We start from the raw sequence: 23,314 nt of genomic DNA on the forward strand, positions 1-23,314 counted from the left end.
GAATTGTGTGTGTCTGTGTATAGGAATGTGCACAAGAATACTGTTGTCTGAGGACAGTGGAGGAGAGTGTGGAACCTCTGATGGCTGGACTTACAGGCAGTTGTGAACCATCCCACTTAGGTGCTGGGAACAAGACTGCCATCCTCTGTGAGGGCAACACACATGCTCAACTACTCAGGCACTCCCCCAGAGCTCTGTTCATGTCTAGCCTGTAGATATGAAGTATATAAATAAGGGTGAAGCTGCATCTTAGTGGGACAAATACTTGCCTAGCGTTTGCCCAAACTGGACTTGATATGCTCTCTCTCCGTTTCCCCCACTCACACCCAACACATATACACATCATACCCAAAAGTCATGATTGAAGTGCCCCTAGTCTTATATCTCTTATTTAGCATAGATGGGGAGGTCACAGAATCTCAAGAGACTAAATATAGAAACTCAGTTATATACAAACTGATACTTTTTTAAAGAGGAAGTTTAGAATTTCCTCTGAAAATAGCACGAATAGAGTTGTAGTATAATTAATCAACATGTGGTAGAGTGCACTTAGTATAAGAAGAATAGATATATGGGGTTTTTATTATAAAATTCTTTCGACTTTTCTGCCTGCTTTTTTTTTTTTAATTTCTTTTTTTTTTTTTTTTGAACATGAAATGCTTTTTTTTTATAGCATGTTTTACAAGGGGAGGGGGTAAGAGGGTCCAGGTGGTGGAAAAGTACAAAATCTTCTTGGCCTGTGCCTTGAAACATGTCATGGTCTATATGGTACACTGCCTTGAATTATGATCTACCTGCAGTTCTTCAGAAGATATGATACACTGCTTGAGTTATGGTCTCCCTGCTATTCTTAAGAAGACATGGTACTCTGCTTTGAGTCTATCTTTCTGCCTGCTTTTTAAAAATGTGTCTGAGGGAAAAAAAAACTTGAATAGAATTTTTAGTTGTAAGAAAGTTTAAGAGGACTTTGGGGGAGGGGGGACTCTACAGCCTGAACACTACTTCCTCAGCTTTCTGGAATCTTAAACAGCCTTTCTGTTCTTTATACCTGTTAACTTTGTTAGTTTGTTTCCCAAACTAAAAGCCTTGTTTTTAATAGAAAAACAGTATTACGCTTAGAATATTTTTTTGATGTCACCTGATCTGTTTGTATATACCTTTTCATATCTATGACTATCTCTCCTCTTAATCTCTCCTACTATCTGTTTTTATGCATTCCTGGTGCTTACTCATCAACAAGTTTCCTAGGAGCACACAGCAAGTTCAAGACTATAACTTTTTAGAGTGTTAGGTTGGCCAGTGTTAAATGAGGATCACGTGATATTGTCATCAAGCCTAATTCTTTTTTACTTTTATATGGAAACATTTGATTAACTATGTGGCTATCGGGTCACTCCTGCCCTATGATTCCCATCTTCTCTTACTTCTGTAAGACACATTACCAATCATTTGATATTTGTAATACCACACCTCCTATCTCTACACCAATACACATGGACAGGTATTGTATACAGTGCTTACAAAGATGGAGTGAAAACCATAAATTGCTATTGTAGTACTTAATTTCTTCCTATTATGCCTGGTAGAGTTGCTATGACTATTCCAGTTTGGGTGTGTGTGCCTACGTTTGCAAGTGTGCGTGCATGTGTGTGTGCATGTGTTTGTGTGCATGCACATGTGTGAAAACATACTAGATAGAGGTCAGAGGACAATCTTGGAAATCTCTTGCTTTTTCCATCTTGATGTTGGTTCTGAGATTGACTTCAGTGTTCAAGTTTGTGTGGCAAGAATTTTACCCACTCAGTCATCCACCCTCCCCACGGCTTGCTTTTAGACAAGGTCTCATGTGGTCTAGTTGGCCTCAAACCTGCTCCATAGCTTCCTGATTTTCTGTCAAGCTGACGATCAAACCCAGGGCCTCATACAAGCTAAGCAAGTTCTTTAACTACATCCCCAGGCCAAAGAAACCACTATTTTAAGTACTGTTCTGTCTTACTATTACATCTGATTAAGCATGCCATGAAAATGACTCAACGGTTAGGAATACTAACCTAATGGCTGCTCTTCCAGAAGACCCAGGTTCAATTGCCAACACCCACGTAACAGCTCATAACTGCCTGTAATTCCAGTTCTGGAGAGTCTCGTACTCTCATACAGACATATAATCCGTCTAAACACCAATGCAAATATAGCAATAAAACAAAAATTTTAAAAAGATTACCCTGAATAAAGTCATCACTGAGTACATGTGTAGCAGAGTTTGATTTATATATTTGTGCACATACTTATACATTTTGCATTTTATATACTTGTGTGTGTGCAAGCCCTGGCACACAATGGCATGCATGTTTCTAGAGATTATATCTCTTGCCTTCTAGGCTAGCAGCTTACCACTAAGCAAGCTCGATTCTCAGTCAGAAATTAGGATTTTAAAATAAATTTTATCTGTCAGGTAAGGCTTTTGATTAAGCAATTTTAGAAACATTGACCATTACACTCCAGAATGATTTTCATCAGTAAATATGACTTTCTTAGTAAGATATTTTTATGCCACTTATTAAAATTTTACTTGCACTCAATATTTTATGGACAAGCAGAAGTTGTTTATGATTCTGCTGTGTACTACATTTTCCAAAGCAGTACAGTACATCAGAGCCTTCCAGAAGGCCTGATGTTGATAGTATTATAGTCATATAATAAACTATCTCTAACACTGCAGTGTAAAATTCATGAAAGTATTTCATTTTATAAACTAATAACTTTCAAAGTCTTTTGAGTTCATTGCTGTGTAGTTTGATCAGCCTCATGGAAAAGTCATCAGAATGGCTTGTCTACAGATTATAGACATTGATCTGAGCAGCAACAAACATGTATACACATTGATACACACACACACACACACACACACACACACACACACACACACACACATCCAAGGAGCTTTTTCATTGGTGATGGTGAATAGAATTGTGGTGGAGTGAGACATTCGAAGAAAAGTGACAAAACTCCTGAGTCATAGATTTGTTGCGTTTTACCTGGAAAGTTCCTGTTCCTTTGTTTTCATTGTCATGCCTCACAGATGCCACCCCTCCCCCTACCAAGTTAAACTAGATAGAAACATTGTTTAAATTAGGTAGAAACAAAATGTTGCAGTTGACCACAGCCACATCTGAAAGTTGGAGAAAACTCACAGAGTTGCCCTTGTAAGGTCGACTATGGATAAGCCAGTGACTTGTGTTTTCTGCCAACAGGTGAGGCTTTGCACTTGGCTCGGGATTTTGGCTACACATGTGAAACAGAGTTTCCAGCCAAGGCAGTAGGAGAACATCTCGCCAGACAACATATGGAACAGAAAGAACAGACAGCAAGAAAAAAGATGATCCTTGCCACCAAGTAAGTGCTGTGGAGAAGACTTTGTGCACCTTCATCTCCAGTTTTCCTGTCTCCTTTGAATGACAGTCTAGAACATACGAGTTCTCTAAAAACAAGGAGGTTCACATTCTAGCAACAAAATAAATTCTACCAGAATTCTACCATCTGCATGAAAGCATCAAGGTTTACGTGATTAGAAACTGAACGATCAAGACAATCCCTATTAGAATATGCAGAAATTAGGCCAACTAGAGGGCTCAACAGCTAAAGTCACTTACCCCCAAATGCTCACAGACATGAGTTCAATACAAGATCTCATGTGATGGGAAGAAATCCTGCAAGTTACCATCCAACTTCAGTTGTGCGTTATCACGTGTACATGCATGCACGCACACACACACACACACATAAAGAGAAAAATATAATAAAATTTCCAAATTTACATGAAGTACAAAATTCTTTCAGTGACATAACCAATCACTGATTTCCATCTTTGATAAATATTATATTTCACTGTATTTCAGGATAATTTGTAAAATACAAAGTTACAGAAAAATTTGGTTACATGCATTTACCCTCCTAAAGTATCTTTGTTTCTAGTGTTTGGTAATTTACCAAATATTTTGGTATAATTAAGATAATTGTTTCGGCAGAACGATAGAAACTAGATCCATCTTGAACCAGACATAATATCTATTATTTGGTTGAAAGAAAACACAGAAAACTTCTTCACTGGATTATAAATAAATATGCTTAACAGTGTATCTATGTTAAGTCAGATCAGCTAGTGATCTTAATTAAATGTTGTTACTTTAAATAGCAATAGTCAGTAGAAACACCAAACTTTAAGTCCATAAATTTGCTAAAATTCTTAACCTCCTTAAGGACAATGACGTAAGGGACAAAGTTAGAATGTTGTGAGTCACTGAAGATCATCTTTGTTACATAATTTGTAACATGACATTTTTGTTTCCAGACAAAAGAGTCTTTTCATATCTCAGCTTCAGAAAGGAGAATTTTAATAAGAATGAAAGTAGCCCAAATAATAATTCTCTAACTGTCCTGTGGAGAGGGTGGTAATTACCACTGAATCCTACAGGATGTCATCTGTATTTAAGGACATAAGCTGCCCTGTGTCCTCGAAATAAGTGACAAGATTATAAAATCCAATTGATAGCTAGAGAGCGCTGTCCTGTGCTGAATTATCTAGCAAGAGTTCAAGCTTGTAAGCTTTGCTTTTCGCTCTTCACTCACCAATTGGACTATAATTTGCAACGCTGTCTGGACGAGAATGAGGTCGGGCTGTAAAACTGTAAATTGATTTATTCAATGATCTAAATAATTGTTGGTCTTTAGTTGTTTAAAATACATTTCAATCTGAGAGAAAAATGAAGACTTGACTTGAAACTAGTCTAATCTTTGTGGGGGAAAAAAGACTGTAATGATGGGGTATTGCATCAGAGCTCATATCCTTTGTCCAAAACTCTGGAGCATGAGGCTATATTTATGTTTTTAGTTAGAAATATGTTTATGTTTTAGTTAGGTAGCAATGTATCAGTCTTATGTAACATGGAACCGTAGAGATGGTGGCACCACAAAATGCCACCAAATATATAAGTAAAGTTGCACTCAACTATTTAAACTCAATTAATATCCTGAAAGGTATTCAGTTTCACTTCAGAGAGAGGAGTTCCATAAAAGTACATAAAGTAAATTCCTAACAACACACTTGGCAAAAAAAAAAAAATCGAGTTTCAATATCTATAGAAAAAGGTCCCAACAGCAGACAAAGGAGTCACAGACACATCCATTGCCACTGTTAGGAGTCCCGCCAAAACACCAAGCTAACAGACATAGCATAGACAGAGGATATGGCGCACACCCATGCAGGCCCTGGTCTTGCTGCTTCTGTCTTGTAAGCCCATGAGAGCCTGCGTAGTTGATTCAGTGGACCATGTTTTCCTTGTGTCCTCCATCGCCACTAAGTCTTACCATCTTTCCTCCCCTTTTTCCACTGGATTCCCAAGCTCTGAGGGGAGGGATCCAATAGAGATCTGCAATTTAGAATCTCCCTCCAAATAATGTCTGGCCGTGGGTCTCTGCACCTTCTCCAATCTCCTGCAAGAGGAAGCATATCTGATGATAACTACATGAGGTACCTACCCTAGGTCTTTGGGCTATCCAAGTTCCTGTCAGGCATGAGCTCCCTCTTGTGGTATCAGCCTCAAGTTAAACCTGACGACATTGGTTGGCGGCTCCCACAAGCTATGCAAGGCCATTTCCCCAGCACATCTTGCAGACAGGACCTTCCCGATCAGGTTTCACTTTCCATAACCTACAGAGTACCTGTCCACAGCAAAGAGACAAGGGATGAAGGTTCCAGGCAGGCACCTTCTATACCTCTCCGTGTTCAGTGAGCTGTTTTCATGCTGTCCTCAACCACGAGGCCTTCTTGTCACTTTTCTGTCTGTTGGTGTCCACCCTAGCATCAACCTGAGTTGTTTCAGGATCTCCACAAAAGCCCCTCAGCCAACAACTCAAACCAATGCAACCCTGGCCCGTCACTATCTTGCCTTGATACAAAAGATGACCAGTTCAAACTCCCTATCATCCACAATTCGGAGTTCTCACTAGCGTCACCCTCAGATTCCAGGAAGTTTTCATTACACTAAGCTTCCACACATCACCTCCTCCCCATATTCCCTAGTTCCAGCTGTCTCTCCCTGCACTCTCGCACACCACCACCACCATCACCGTGTACCCATCCCCACCCACCTCCAGTCACCCACACAATCTATTCTATTTCCCCTTCACAGGGAGTTTCACGTATCCCTCCTAAAGCCCTCCTTGTTATTAAGCCTATGCAGATTGCAATTTAACATTTACTAAACCACTAGTATCCACTTGTGAGTACGCACCATGTTTGTCTGTCAGGATCTGGGTTACCTCACTCAAGTTGATTTATTTTTCTAGTTTCATCCATTCGTCTGTAAGTTTAACAGCTAAAGTAACACTCCATTGTGTAAACGTACTACATTTTCTTTATCCAGCCTTCGGTTGAGAGACATCTAGGTTGTTTCCAGTTTCTGACTATTATGAGTAAAGACACAGTGAGCAGAGTGGAATAAATGGTGTGTGTGCATGTGCGCGCATGCTCATGGATGCACACACTCACATGCACGCATACATGTGTACATATACACAGGCATACAAGTGGAGATCAGAAGACAACCTTCAGGAAGTTGGTTCTCATCCTCCTCCATGTGGATCCAGGGAATGAAACTGACACTTCACACTCGGTGGCAAACAGCTTCACCTGCTGAGCCACCTACCCAGCCCTCTTGTCATCTATTAAATAAATAATTGTCAGATGATCTGAAGCAGACTTTTTATTACCCTAATGGTCATTTGGAGTGATCTGATCTTTCTGCACTTGCTCATAATGACAAGCAAAGTCAAACCACTGTTTATATGTTTTTTCATCCTGTGTTTTCTTTTTAAACATTTAGTTAGTTAGTTAGTTAGTTAGTTAGTTAATGTATATAAATACACTATTGCTCTCTTTAGACACAACAGAAGAGGGCATGGATCCCATTACAGATGGTTGTGAGCTACCATGTGGTTGCTGGGAATTGAACTCAGGACCTCTGGAAGAGCAGTCAGTGTGTTAACTGCTGAGCCATCTCTCTAGCCTCAAACCACTGTATTTTACAATAGCCTCTACACAATAACAGATAAACATACAAAATAACTATATTATCCCTTGGATATCAGTTATTCTCTTCTATAAATGAAGAATGTGTTTAGAAAATGTTTTCATATTAATTGATTTCATTCTGTAGCTGCTGCATTCATTCATTTTATTATATATATATATATTTTTTTTTTAAAAACATATTTTCTGGCCTGGAAAATGGCTCAGTGGATACAAAATTTCTTTCACTGTAACCATACAGAACTGAAATTGAATTCCCAGAAGTCACATAAAACCAAGTACTGGTTCTGTTATCCCATGGCTCTTACAGTGAAATAGGAGGCACAGACAGGATAATACAAGGAGATCATGGGTCAGCTACCCTGGTGTGTGTGAAGGGGCAAAACAACAGAGGCACTTTCTTATAAAAGCAAAAGGTGAGGTTTGATGTTGAGGCTGTCCACTGAGCTCCACAGGTGTACCATGGCATGTACATGCCCACACTCACACACAAAAACACCCATATGCACACGTGCACAAACACACGCGCACACACACAAAGACTTTAAAATAGTATTTTCTTAAATGTTTTGGTTTTTTACAATTGTTTCTGCAGAGGTTTAACTGATATTTATGATACACAGCAATGTTTTTGATTACATACAGGCTAGAATTCATAACCATATAAGACAAGAAGAATGGCAGGAAAAGGTCTGCAAAGTACCAGCTGTAACAGAATAGTGCATAAAGTTTTTTTTAAGACCTGTGGAATAATCTGGGATTAAGAGATCATTGACTTCAAACACCAAGGCATGAAAAGAGTCAAAAAAAGCAAATTATATTGGGGAAGAGAATTTTCCAAAGTTAACTTGAATTATGACTTTGAATGATGTAAGCCTTTAGTTAAAATTGTCTATAGATGTGATGTTCTTAAGAACACACACACATTTGTAATCTTTTAAAGACAATTGCTATTTACAGTTCTCTCATATGAATTTTCTTTTATCCTGCGATTAACATGTAAAGATAAACTTTTAAAAAGAACATAGATTTGGTCAGTGTCTTAGAGAATGGGTTACTATCATCTTCTGACCCTGCAAAGTCAGTGCAATGGAACTTGAGACTGCTGACTGAAAAATTCTCATCTCCTTTAAAGGAGAAACAGACTTTGATAGATAATACCTCATTAAACTAGAAGTTCATTTCAAGAATGCAATTTAAACATTGTAACCTTTGTTGTAGGCAAATTTGTAAAGAATTCCAAGACCTCCTGAGCCAAGATAGATCACCACTGGGATCCTCCAGACCTACTCCCATTCTAGACCTTGACATCCAGAGGCACTTAACCCATTTCAGGTAAGACAGCTTTTCCCATCTGCTTAGAATCTGGGCAGCTAAACCAACCACACCCAGCCCTCCAGGATTCTGTACTGCCATCACAGTTTCAGTTAGAGATATACTTATATTAATAAAAATAATAATTGTTCTACTCTGTTTGGAATGCTATGACAAGGTACTCTAAACTGGATAATGTATAGAAGATATAAGTGCATAGATTAGATTTTGGGACGGAGAAGCCTGAGAGTAAGATGCTCGCAGAATCAGTATCTGCTGAAGACTGCTCTTCAGATCCTTTAACTCAGTACTGTGTGATGAAAGGGGCCAACAAACTTCCAAGAGACTCTTCTTAAGGACATGAATCCAACCTTCCAAGACTTAATCACCTCCTGAGACTGCTTATTTTGGTATTGTATTAAGGTTCAGTTTCGGTGTATGAATTTGAGGAGAAGAAGACACAAATATTTAGACAACAGCAGTGACAGCCTAAATACTTGAGACTATCAAGTTAAGAAAATATAGTGATTGAAGCATTTTAGATCACAAAATCTAATACCTTTCATACCTATCAAGAAACTATGGCTTCATGAAAGTGAATATTATTAGATCAAATCTTTATCCACGATTCTGAAATCTTTTAAACAGTTATTTATGTTGATAGGATAAATTGTTAAGTTAACAGATCTGATTGAAATTAACTAAATATCAATGACTAAATCTTTAGGAGTACATTAATGTTTTTTTAAATAAACTTAGAAAGTATAAATGATCCTTTTTCCTTAGATTTATTTATCTGATGTGTATGAGTACACTGTCGCTATCTTCAAACACACCAAAAGAGGGCAGCAGATTCCATTACAGATGGTTGTGAGCCACCATGCAGTTGCTGAGAATTGAACTCAGAACCTCTGGAAGAGCAGTCAGTGCTCTTAACGACTAAGTCATCTCTCTAGTCATGCATAAATGGTTCTTAAACATATGATACTGAAATGAATTACTAAAAGCATACTTTAAGTTTCCAATTCTGAGATACTTTGGAAATATATAGAATATCTTTCTGTTTACTCTCTCGATTTATTAAGAGAAAGAAAGTTGTCACTGCTTAGATAGTTTTTCCACTTCAGAACTCTAAAATTGTAGTGTTATACAATATCCCTCATTCATACAAAAAATAAAACATTTTATTTCCTTTTAGGTATCATTTGGTAGAAAATGTAAACAATGTTAGGGAGAGGTTAATTCATAAGCTGGGATGGTGGGCACACATATAATTAATACCAGTTCTTGGGAGGCCGAGGCAGCAAGCATTGAGAGAGCATTCAGGGACAGTTCATGGACTACATAGAGAGCCACTATCTCAAAAATGAGCAAACAAAATTAATATACACAAGAACTGAAAGTGTCTCCAATACCTGATTAAGTTCTTTTTTTTTTTTTTTGAAGGTTAAGAACTATTTATTAGATTTTGAAAGGAAAAACCCAAGGCAATCAACCTACGAATCTTTTAATTTTTTAAAAAAAATTCCTTTTACTATTTTCGGAAAATAATTTTTTTCCTATAACATATTCTGATTATTGTTTCCCCTCCTCCAACTTCTCCCAGATCCTCCCCACATCCCCAACTATCCAAATTCACTCCTTCCTCTCTTATTAGAATACAAATAGGCATATTAATAATAATTAATAATAATAAATAAAACAAAAAACCTACTAATACAAACAGAAAAGCTGCTCAGAATTATGACTGTTGAAGATGATGCACAATTATCTGCCTAATAAATGCTTAAGTAATTTTGTTTGTACAAACAGAGCATTGTAAACACCGTATTTTCTCTTAATTTACCATAGTTCTACTCAAGTTCCCACAAACACAAGCTTCTCAGATTCTATTTTGGATTTATTTTTCAAAATTGTGGAAGACATAGTGAGTACATTTCTCAGAATTTTATCTGCCTCTCCATGGAAGCATTAGGGACAAGTGCAATAAAGCTACGAGGGAAAAGAATGTCTAGACATTTCAGAGCACAAGGTTTTAGAATCAGGAGAGCCACTTTCAGACTCAGGTCCTATTATGTGTGAGATGGGCTGCGTGGGGTAACTTTCAAACTTTTGCTTGGGTTCCTATATAAAACCTCTGTGTTATGTGTAGTAATGAGCTGAAATGAGACAAGAAATAAATTTAACATTTAGTAAATGCTGTATTGCTTGTCTCCAGCAACGATGCAAGCTTAAAAGGAATTGGTTCTCCCAGGATTATCTCCACCTTGGGTTGTGTATATTTATATATTAAAGGGTTTGTTAGATTCACATGTTAAGCTTTATTATTTATGTATTTATTTATTTAAATTTAAATTGGGATCTAACAATGTTTGCAAAGTTACACATTTATAAAGATTTTACTATTGAGATGCAGAGAGCCTACACCATAAGGATGAGTTTATTTCTAATTAGGCATGCCAATATCATCATCTGACAGTGACTTCATCTCTTCTGGACCAGAACAAAAATGGGCTTTAGCCTGAATATCAGTTTCTGAAGGAAATAAATAGGTAGAAGACTTGGCATACTCAGCACAGGTTTGCTAGCTTGTTGATACTTTTGCAAGCTATAAACTTAATGCCACAAGTGTGTGTGTGTGTGTGTATTCTATGTACAGATGTGCATGAGAGGGCCCCAGAGGAGGATGTCTAGTCTCCTGCTTTTTTAATCTCTACCTCCAAAGACTGGGTCTCTCACTGAACCCACAGCCTGCTCCTTTGCGGCTAGACTGGCTGCCTAGCTAGTCAAAGCAATCCTCCTGTCTCCCTTCCATACAGTGCGGGGAGTTATAGACCCCAGCCCAGACACACATCTGTCTTTTTATGTGGGTGCTGGGGATCAAACTTTGGTTCTCATTTTTCTACAGCAAGCAAACACTTTGCCTGTAAGCCATCTATCTTCCCAGCCCACAGAAATCTTTAGAACCAACTCTGATTTCTAAAATAAGAAGTGTGCAACACTCCTATGGGCTTTGTATTTTCTTATTTACCTTGCTACTTGGTAATATGGTAACAAAGTAGTGTTTACCAGGGAACTAAAGAACTAAAATAGCCAGAGAGTGGAGAAGCACACGTTAATCCCAGCTCTCCGGAGGTAGGCATATCTTTGAGTTCAAGGCCAGCTGGTCTACAGGACAGTCAAGGTTACACAGAGAAATTCTGTCTTGAAAGAACTAAATAGGTAACTGGCTGCTTCTGCTCTCAGGAAAAATGAGATTATAGCTGAGAGTCAAGGCTCTCAAAATATGTGACTAGAGATTCTCAATCACAATTTGAAACATAAAACTATATGTTTAAATATTCTAAACTCCACACTTAAGTACACTAAATGTATAACAGTTTTAAGAGCAATTAATAAATACAGTAATTAATAATGACTTTAGAATAGTAGCATATCTAAATTTTAGTGTTTATATTTGAAGACTTTGAATATCTCAATTGTGATTTCTTGTTTATTTTACTTTTTAAGCACTTATCAGAATTTTGATTTAATTTTTATAATATTCCAGACTGTTTATTTGTATAAAGCCTGCTAGTTTCTTAGGATACTGGAAGTCACTGGGTTTAAAATTCATTTTGGGGCTGGTGAGATGGCTCAGCGGTTAAGAGCACTGACTGCTCTTCTAGAGGTCATGAGTTCAAATCCCAGCAACCACATGGTGGCTCACGACCATCTGCAATGAGATCTGATGCCCTCATATGGGTGTCTGAAGACAGCGACAGTGTACTTACATATAAAAAATAAATAAATCTTTAAAAAAAAATTCATTTTGCAGAAAATTTCCTAAAGTCTATGTTTTGTAAGTTTTTCGAAAAACATAAAGTGTACCCCATCTTCTTTCATCATTTGAATTCAGCTCTATAGTTAAGAATATTTACATTGCTGTGAGAAGCTCCTAATGTTTGTATTTTACAAAACTTATACATTATATCCACTTATAACAACTTCACGTTTCCCTGGCTCTCTGGCCCCAGAACACATCTTCCTACTTTTCATTTCTGTGACTCTGATTGCAAATTATACAATAGATGTCTTTTATGACTACTTATTTAATCAAGCACAGTTTATTGTGGGTGCATAACTGTTACTGCATATGTCATAATTCCCTTCCCTTTAAGACCATATAATATTCCAGTATAAGTGTACCCACATCTATTATATTTGTTAGCTTGCTCAAAGATTTGTACTTCTCCACATCCTCTCCAACACCTCCTGTTGACTTTTAAAAAATTATAGTAACTCACCTTTCTCTGTACTTTTAATTTGCACCTTCCTAAGGACCAATGATTCTGAACATGTGTTTGTTAGCCGTTTGTCATGGAAATATATTCATTAGTCTCAAGTTCCTCACTGGGTGACTGATTCTGTGCTATGCTGAAGTACATCATTGTTTATTTTTATATTAACCTTTTATATTAAATATTAGAGTCAAAATTTGAAAATTCTTTCTTATCTTCAAAAAGTTGCCTTTCCCTACTACTGGATGTGTCTTTGAAGCAAATTTTTAGGTTTTTGCTATAGACTAATTTGTATATTGTTACAATGATTGTCTATGCTTTCTGCCTTACATCAGAGAATACTTGCTAAATCCAATGTCTTGAGGCTTTCTCCTACGCTGTCTTCTAAGAGTTTTACATTTTTAGATCTTATATTTAGGTCTTTGATCCATTTTGTGCTAATTTCTATAAATAGTTTAAAGCATGTAGCTTCGCTCTTTCCTATGTCAAAATTACATCATTTTAAACACAGCTGTCGTTTTCAGCTCCAACCCAGATTGAAGGCTCCTGATGCAGATTTGTAGGATTTAAGTGTATGCCTGGTTTCACTTTGCATGCATTTTTAATAGCAACACTAGCATTTTTACCAATGTAACTATTGAACAAATTCACAATTTTAACAATAGACATTTTAACAAGAGGTTAGTAAATTATGGCTCATTGATCAGCCCTGAAAAGACTATATAGTTTGTAAGTGTGGTCATTCAATTTGTCCTCATAGCAAAATTACCAATGAAGCTCTTTTACAAACCTAAAGGATTATAGCCAATGTATCAAAAATGAGACTGAGGGATTTATGTTAGTTTCCAAGTCTGATAGCTAGGTTTGAGAAACATAGTCCTAAGGCCTTCCTAGCTTTTAGCGTTTTATCTCATCATTTGAAAGAAATATGATGTTTGATGCATCTTTTAAAACATGTATGTGTGCACATGCTATCACATGCATAGAGGTCAGAGGACAGCTTGCTGTAGTCAGTTCTCTCCTTCTACTATTTGGCTCCCCAGAATGGAAATCAGGCATGCAGCAAGAGCACTGACCTGCCAAATCATCTTTCTGAACCACAAATTCATTTATCAGAAAAGGCAGTAAAAAAAAAAAAATGGGTGAATTTGTGACTTAGATAATAATGCATTGAAAAGGTTCTTCATATATGATTTTGCTAATAACCTGGGTAAAAATGCATTAGACAAGAGTGTGTCTTTTTGTTGTTGATGTCATTGCTGCTGCTGCTGCTGCTGCTGCTGCTGCTGCTGCTGCTGGATTTTGGATTTTGCTGTCGGTGGCAACTGATAGTAGTGGAAAGAGGACCAAGAGAAACATGCTACTCTGCCTTGAAGTTAACACAGGCAATTGGCAGAGTAGGGTTCTCTACAATTTATGCTGAGTACTGGCTGGACAAAGGAGTACAGAAGGAACAGGATCGGATAGGCATAGAAGATTCTGTAATTAGTAACTTCCATCTGTGTTACTATTTTGTTTAACCAAAGTCTTCAGAGTGCTCGACATACCTTACAGGATTGTGGACTCAGTATCTTGAGAGTTGTGTCTTACTTTCAGCAGACTGTGTTTAGACAATGAGGCGGGGTGGGAAGGGAAGTGGTCTGGCCCTGTAAAGCAAAGATAACTATCTCTAGTTTTTCCTGCAGATGACATATCATTGAGCTCTGGAAAGCTGTGACAATAGTAGTGACCGTTCTTAGCAGTCAGGCACAGCCTTCGGAGAGGCTTGTTTCCATCAACATGGCAGGAGTCAGGTTTATTCATCATTTATCCCTTACTGAGTACCATCAACAGTAGGAATTGTCATAGCAAACACAGCAGACACCACAGCACCTACCAGGAGCGGGGAACAGATACGACTGAAATCTGCAGGCTTCTCTCATGGACTGTTTCTGGTGATGTCAATTAGTACATGATTATATAAGGCAGAAGGAGAGGAAAGGAGAGGGCAGACAACTCAATTGAAAACCACAGCCCTAGTTGTCTGAACTCTTTAACAGTTCATGATTTTGAGATTCAAATAGATTATAAAAATATCTCCATTCCTTGTCTCTCATGTTCTCACAATTTCCTTGAGCATGAGGTCACAGGAGCACATGGGTCCATATAAATAAGAAGTTAGAACATCATTAATACTCAACACAGAGAGGATGGGCCTGTCAGTAAAACCAGAATTCTATTTCAGCACAAACCTTGGGAGACTGAAATCTTAGTTCTCACTTTGCATCACTGTGCCACTGGATAGTGTATAAAGATGAGGGGTCAGTACATTCTTTTGGAACTTCTAAATTAATGGAAAACAAGTAAATATAAAGCTGGGTTTTGTGGCTTTATTCTATAATCCCAGCATTTGAGAGACTGATGCAGAAAGATTGCCATGTGTTCAAGGCCAGCCTAGGCTATATAATGAGTACCAGGTGAGCCAGGGTTATGTAGCAAGACACTAAGAGAGTCGATCAAAACAAAAACATATAATGACAAAGAATAGACTCAGTATTGATAATTACCCGAGGCAAACAAAAAAGTCTTTCATCTTTGTATGTGTTGTATCTAACCTATATTAAATGATATAGTGATCATATTTCACTTGGGTATTGCTATGTCTTATACAGTTTCACCCCCATGCCCAGGACCATGGGCCTGGGAAGGAAAGTGATAGGCCTGCTTAATTCTCCAGTATGAGTTAAAAAGTCTACTAATATCTTCCTGTCTTTAGAAACGGACTCTTTTACCATTGCTGTTACTCTTTGGAACGAAGGAATATATAGACATGCTGATGATGATTATTATTTCCTGGTTGGGTCTCAGTGTTGGAAGGTCCCTTCAACTTATGACTCTTCTTCAACATTCAGATCTTTTCGCCTGGCATCCCTGCCAAGCTGTCAAATTTTCCAGGCTTGAAAACTTTCGGTGACAGCCTGCTCTTCTATCTGTAACAAGCCTATTAGAGGTGCCCTCCTCCCATTGATAGCATTCTCTCTCTAACATTTGTCTCCTTGAGGTCTTCGCATAGTCAATTTCATCCTGTTTCCAGCTTCCGAAGGCACCCAACTCTCATGTCCCCTGCTTCCTCTTCTCCTGTTACTCACTTCCATTTCTTTTTGTGTTCTGCGTAAGACAGGCATTCTCAGTAACTGCACTGGGATACTCTAAGTGCTCTGTCATTGTCAATATAGCCAGAGAATAAGTCCACCCCTACTGCGAGCATATTTACCCTCATCCTAGGAGCCTTCAGTGTACACATTTTTAAATAATCTATTTATTTTTCTTTCATGTATATTAGTCTTTTGTCTGCATGTCCATCTATGTGAGCATGTCAGTTCTCCCCCACCTCAGAACAGGAGTACAAACAGTTTGGAGCTTCCATGTGTGTGCTAGGAATTGAACGTGGGTCCTCTGGAAGAGAAGTCAGTGCTCTTAACCACTGAGCCATCTCTCCTGCCCAAGTGTGTACATTTTATTATTGCTGTTTTTGTTTGTTTTCCTGATTTCTTGTGATAGGACAATGGCTCGGAAGTTAATCAATAACAAATACAATAATAAAAACAACTATTTTGTTTTGCTCATCTTACAAAAACATTTTTTTAGTAAGAGAAATGAATATTTTGATTAAATCTTTAATCTAAAACCAAAATATCATGAAGTATAGAGCTAATTTTAGCACATAAGAGACAAAGTTCTCAAGTCTTCTTCAAAGAGTTCTTGGGCCTTCTAGGGGACTCACTGGGGAAAAGGACTTTTCACCAGGCCTGAAGAACTGAGTTCCTATGCCAGAACCCACAAGGTATGAGAGAACCGACTTCACCAAGTTGTCTTCTGACTTTCATACATGTGCTGCGGCTTTGTGCATTCAAGCAAATGTGCACACATACACAAAATATTCAGTTAATTCCATGGGTGAAAATGTCTATTTAGTCTATGAAATTATTTTTCAAGAGTTCTAGAAACTGTAGCCTGAATTGTGAAGGAAATTGTGTGCCCCCTACATGTGCTAACAACCAGTGCAAATAATTAGCTTTGAACAATGGATGCCCTGGAGAAAATAATAACACTTATTTAATGATTTTTTTATATTTCTGGGGTTTCTGTAGAAGAGGTGACCACAGGAAGATGGCAAGTATGACCAGAAGCAGGGGGGAGGAGAGGAAGGTCACTAGAGTTCTAAGTCAGGATCTGTAGCCAGAAACTTGGATTTAGAATACACTTCAACTGTCTAATCTTTCTCTGTACATTCCTTTGGAAGTTGATGCAGTTAAATTGCTTGTTGTCTTAGGTAGTATCCTTCCAGACAGTGATACATTTTTCCCCACTCTAGAGTTATTATCCCACTTATAATCACCCCTCATACTTTGTTTCTATAAGATCTTATTTCTTCTCTTTCCAGTTCACCAATACAGTCTTTTTTTAAGAATCAGAAGTTCAGTAACATTCACTTTTAAAAGCTTCTTTCCTAACTTTAATGTTATCCTACCCCTTTTTCAAAATGAAAATGTGATGTCCTTTAGATTGATGGAAATAGCTAATTGTTTTTAGCCTCTGGCATCTGTTCCTATACAAAGGAAAGTTCAGTGCAGATATATCAACATGTGATGAGGCCAAGACTGGCTTGGGTCTCCCTTCATGAACTCAATATTTTGTTCATTCTTAGTCAATTTTGCTAATAAATGGGATTAAAATAACCCAGGATCACAAAGACCATGTCCCTCTGGGATCTCAATGAGGCTGAGTTGATCGAAGAAATGTGGACTCACAGTGGCAGAGGGACCTTCATCTCCCAACGCAACAAACCACTAGGGACGTTATAGCCACACTTCTTCAACCTGAGATTTCAGACTGTCAGTCTCATAGCAAAGCCCTTGAAGCTTTTTTGTGACTGTTTTAGTTGAAGGACATTTGACTGTTGTATCTGTTGGCTCCCTGAACCTTCCTGGAGCTGAAATGTTGCTTAGCTCTGTGTTTATAAAACTCAGTCACGGAACCTTTTTGTATCTCATTATACCAACTTCTTCCAGAACCAAAGCTCTATAGCTGTGATTGTGATAGTGATGAAGACATTCAAGCAGTATAGCAGTGTTCTTTGGCCCTAGGGATATAAGTCCAATTCCCTGGATGCATTTAAGCCGCATGGGAATAGTTTTATAAATGCTGATCTTATGCATCTCATCCCAAACCAATTAAGTCAGGATCTCCAGGGTAAGATCCACAAAATGAAATAAGCTGGCAAGGGAATTTTTTTTTTTTAATGTGTGTTTGTGATTGAGGAAAAAAAAAAGAGCTTAAGAAATCATGGAATATTTGAGTGCTGTCAAGGGCACTCTGATGAGCAGATTTGGGTGGCTCCCACCATCCACCACCAGGGAACCAAACACTTTCATTATGTACCTTAATTAAATTCTACTTACAAAGCACTTGGGGCCATAGGAGAAGATAGGGTATGGAGGGAATAAGCATCATCAGCTAGTTTAGACTATGAAACATAGATATCTCTCAAATTATAGCAAAAATAAGCTTCCAATTTTCCCCCCAGGGTAAGGGTCTCTCACCCTAGCCTGTATTTAAAAGTTAATGCTACTTCCAGGAGTTAAAATAATTTCATCTACATGGTGCTAAACAAAAGTACAGTTTGGCAGAGAAGACCCAGAACCCTTTGCAGGTGTCATCTGGAGTTTATTTCCTAGACATTTGCCCTTCTTGTTTCCATGTTTGGAAGAATACACTTTTGTTGTGGACATCACCTAATGCTAATTGGTAGGATGCTCACAGAGCCTCAGATGACAGCTCAATCTTGTTCTTCAGTGAGTAAGTAGGTGGGGGTGTGTGTGACCAAATGGGAAGCTGGACCTCCCTTGGAGTCTTGCAGCTTGTATGCCTCCCAGAAACAAAAGAGCAGAACTGAGGTGAATACAAGAAGCCCCTGTGTGCAGCACTAGGAATCAAAGGATCCATGAGGGTAACTGTTCAAGAGCGGTGTAAGATAATGGAACAGTACAGTAGTAATAACCCCCAAGTTACTCCAGCCTTCTCATGCACCCAAAGAATGGACAGAAAGAGACCTATGCATCCAAATATTGTCTATATAGAAATTTGGAGGTGTGAGTATAGCTTCTGACTGGCTACTTGCTTAGTTGATATTTGGAGTGTCTTGGATGCAATGCCCAGTATACTCAAAAATAAGTTAAAATTTTACAAAATGATATTAGCTTTAACCTGTCTAAATGATGGTTACTTTTTCCTTCTTGGTTCAGATTTCTGGTGTGTAGGCTAATGATATAGACTGTTTTCAACAATTTTTGTAGCCTGAAAAAAAAAATGTGAAAATCCACCTGTGGTTAGCAGCCATAACTTTGTGGCCCAGTGTCCAGCAGAAAATAGTAAAGTCACTCTGCTTTATTTATTTTTCTTCCTCTCTCTCTCTCTCTCTCTCTCTCTCTCTCTCTCTCTCTCTCTCTCCCTCCTTCCCTCCCTCCCTCCCTCCCTCCCTCCCTCCCTCTCTCTCTCTCTCTCTCTCTCTCTCTCTCTCTCTCTCTCTTTCTTTCTTTCTTTCTTTTTTCAAGACAGGGTTTCTCTGTATAGCCCTGGCTGCCCTGGAAGTCACTCTGTAGACCAGGCTGACCTGGAACTCAGAAATCCACCTGCCTCTGCCTCCCAAATGCTGGGATTAAAGGTGTGCACCACCAATGCCCGGCTCACTTTGCTTTATTTTTAATAGATATTAAATCAGTGTTTGCTTGGTACATGTGAAGTTCTAGGTTCCAGAACCAATTCTTGTCAAAACCAAAAGGCATCAGAGGAGATCTCAGAGATTCTTAGGCAAATCCAGACATAGATACAGCAAGTCTGAAGAACAATTTGGAAATACAGAACCAGTTTGGTAGCATTTAACCAGCATAGACTAGCAGAATGTGATCCCTACTTACTTAGATGAAGGAAAATAAATTAGCTTTGGTTCTTTCGATAGATGTACACTATATTACCTAGATTTGAGCACATTCTGACTAAGCACTGATGCTTTTGACATTTCAAAAATAAAAGTGGGTAAGGCTTTGAACACAAGTAAAAAACAATATGCTTAACCAAGAATTATACAACCTCTTAGTTGTTTCTCTGTGGTTATGATAAAATACCATGAACAGAAGTAACTTGGGTAGGAAAGGGTTTATTTGGCTTAAAGGTTATAATACATCATGAAGGGAAGCCAAGGCAGGAACTGAAGCATGATCAGGAAGGATGGAGGAGCAATGAATGTTGTTTGCCAGCTGGCTCTCCATGGCTTGCTCAGCCTGGTTTCCTATAGTACCCAGGACAACCTGTCAAGGAGTAAAAACAAACAAACAAACAAACAAACAAATCAACACAACACACAAAGTATGAAGAAAATTGAAAATCTGAAAAAAATTATTAAATAGTTGTTTCTTGCTAGTTTTTTATAAATAATATCAAATACATTATAAACGTAAACAGTGTCTGTCATAACATGGATAGTATCTATCATCCTATTAGTAAAACCATAACTTGTTGTCTCAAACTCTTCTGTTCTACACAAAGGTCTGTTTTTTTCTATTGTTTCTGAGTCTCTGGTTTTGTTTCTTGATTGTTTGTTTTTGTTTTTGTTTTGTTGTTGTTTTGCTGTCAGAAACTACTGAGCCTAGCATGATGACACATGCCTGTAATTCCAGTACTTAGGAAGTGAGGACAGGGAAATATAGAATTCAAGGTCAGCTTTAACCAAAGTTAACACAGTGAATCTGAAGCCACCCTAAGCTATTTGAACCCCAGTAGCAAAAACTAAAGAAAACAACTCATAATGATTACAATGATTCAATACACTTTGGACGAAGGAAACTCTTAGACAACATTTAGCTGGGGGCTGGCTTACAGGTTCAGAGGTTCAGTCAATTGTCATGAAGATGGGAGCATGGCAGCATCCAGGCAGGCATGGTGCAGGGAGACCTGAGAGTTCTACATCTTCATGTGAAGACTGCTATGAGACTACCGACTGTCAGGCAGCTAGGATGAAGGTCTTAGGGCCAAAACCAACAGTGACACACCTACTCCAACAAGGCCACACTTTCTAATAGTGCCACTCCCTGGTCCTAGAATAAACAAGCAATCACACTCCTAAATTTCATATAATCGAATTTTGCCCACCAGTTAGGCTTGCTACCACATTAAGACATTTCAGAACTTCAATTTTATTATTCTGTACATGAACTCATTTCTCTACTTTAATAACCAACTGCCAAGTAAACACTCCAGAATGCTTTCAATCTCATAACTAATTAATAAGTTGAGCAGAGGGGGTTTAATGAGAGAGCCTTGCAGCCCTTCAACAAGGCTTAGTGCAGTCTGGCAACTACATTCAAATCCATACCTTGAGTGCCACTGCCCAATTAGTTGTAAGTGTACCCCATCTTGCTGTCACTGTGATTACTTTTTGGTCCAACTCATGGACCAAAATCACGTGTTTCAAAAATCACACAGTAAATTACATCAACACTGCTCATCTTACAGTTTTGAAAGGAAATACAGTTACACTGCAACACCTCCTCTCCCCCAAAGAAACCAAGACCCACTTCAGCTGCCATGTCTGCATTGTAACTATTCATGTTTTAGGCAATGCTGATAAGAAACTGGATCTCTCATATGAGTTTTGTGTATTTTTTATGTGTTTTTTAAGATAAAATGACTACGAAAAAGTGAGTTGAGTAGAATGCAGTAGAAAATGTGTCAAGCCCACCCAATGGAATATTTTTCAATCATACAAAATAGTCTACTGGGAAATCTAACAACATCAACAAGTCTCAGATAGATTAGGCTGGTGAATGCAGGCCAGCCTCAAGGGTCCATGGATGTTATGATTCAGTTTACATGTCATTCAGAGGAAAAACAAAATCTATAGCTACAGGAGTTAGAGCATCCGTTTTCCAGGAGTGGATGGTCGGGTCAGGGTTGAAAAAAAATGGATATGAGAAAATTTTGTGAATGATGGGAGTGGTTACACAAGTGTTTGTCAAAATATACCCAAGTACAAAAAAAAGCAAGAACTACTTTTTATAGAATCTGACTAGATAAGTTCATCCACTTAAAGAAATCATTATTATAATAATGGAGCCAGAGAGAGTGGTTTAGAGGTTAAGAACGCTGGCTGTTCTTCCAGAGGATTTGGATTAGATTCCCACTTGGCAGTTCACAGCATCTGTAAGTTCAGTTCCAGGGGACCTGGCACTCTATTCTGGACTCTGGGAGCACCAGGCACAGAAGTAGTGCCCAGGCACACATGTAGGTAAACACTGACATACATAAAATAAGATTAAAACTTATTAATATAGTATTATAGGGATTTCTGCTTAGCATGCTAAGCATGCAACACTAAGCAGGCAAATCTCTGTGAGATCAATGCCAGCCTGGTCTACAGACTGAGTTCTAAGACAGCCAGGGTTACACCTAGAAACCTCGTCTCAAAAAAAAAAAACCAAAAACAAGAAAGAAAGGCAGAAAGACGGCAGGCAGAAAGATAGAAAGGAAGGAAATGAGAGAGAGAGGAAGGGAGTGAGGGAGAGAGAAAAAATGCAGACACTTGTTATGAAGAAAAGGAAGTAGCTAGAAATTCTTAGAGAAGTTATGAGGATAGTAAAGAGAAACTGGGCATGGTGGTGCATGCTTTTAATCCAAGCCGTCGGTAGACAGACGTAGGGGGATCTCTGTGAATTCAAGGCCTACGTGGTCTATAGCATGGGTTCTATAGAGGACAGCCAGGGTTGTTAAACAGAGAAACCCTGTCATCCTGCCCCCCCCCAAAAAAAAGACACTCATGATTTAGCAGTTAAGAATGGATCTTTTAGAAAATACGGGTTTTTAAGTCACATGTAGAAAGTTCTGTAATAACTTCCTATAATATTAATTTTTGTCATTTTGGGTTTTTGAAACAGGGTCTCACTTTGTATCCCTTGTTCTCTATGTAGACCAGGCTGGCCTCAAATTCAGAGATCCACCTGCTTCTGCTTCCCAAGTGATGGGATTAAAGGCGTGCACTACTATACTTGGCTACCTGTAACTATCCCTACTCTAACACCGCTTCAGCCCATTAATTACGCTGTTGACACTTTTAACGACTAAGCTCTTTGGGAAAAAAAAGAGAAAAGTATATTAATTACAATTTAATCCATCATCTGCTTGCATTACCTGCCTCCAGCATCGGATCTACTTCTGTGTTGTTTCTCATTCCTTGTTCTCCGATTGTAGCTTTAAACAAACTCTGATTACTCTAGAGACTAGAGAGTTCCAAATGAAACCAAGAAGCATTTAACCTTCTGTCAATTAATGTATCCATACCTAAGGGCTGGAAAGTTGACTCAGCAGTTAAGAGCTCACAGTGCTTTTGTAGAAGACTCCTCGAGTTCAGTTCTCAGCACCCATGCCTTTGTTGGGTCGCTTACAATGCTTTATAACCTCAGGTCCAGAGAGGATCTAACACCTCTGGCTTCTGTAAGCTACATATTAATTATAGTTCTTGAAGGTTTGTTTTAACTTTTATTTATGTGTGTGTATCTCTCTCTCTCTCTCTCTCTCTCTCTCTCTCTCTCTCTCTCTCTCT

At 38.3% G+C, this 23,314-nt stretch overlaps 1 protein-coding gene across 1 annotated transcript in view; it reads left to right on the forward strand.

The window, feature by feature from the left end:
• Tfap2d (transcription factor AP-2 delta) overlaps positions 1–23,314 on the forward strand; it is a 60,482-nt gene that overhangs the window by 29,079 nt on the left and 8,089 nt on the right. The window contains exons 6-7 of the mRNA XM_028766751.1: positions 3,252–3,393; positions 8,309–8,422. Coding sequence (XP_028622584.1) covers positions 3,252–3,393; positions 8,309–8,422 — 256 coding nt within the window. The remainder of the gene's footprint in view (positions 1–3,251; positions 3,394–8,308; positions 8,423–23,314) is intronic.

Source organism: Grammomys surdaster, unplaced genomic scaffold (assembly GCF_004785775.1).
Source record: "Grammomys surdaster isolate TR1022 unplaced genomic scaffold, NIH_TR_1.0 169, whole genome shotgun sequence".
In the NCBI taxonomy this organism is placed as follows: domain Eukaryota; kingdom Metazoa; phylum Chordata; class Mammalia; order Rodentia; family Muridae; genus Grammomys; species Grammomys surdaster.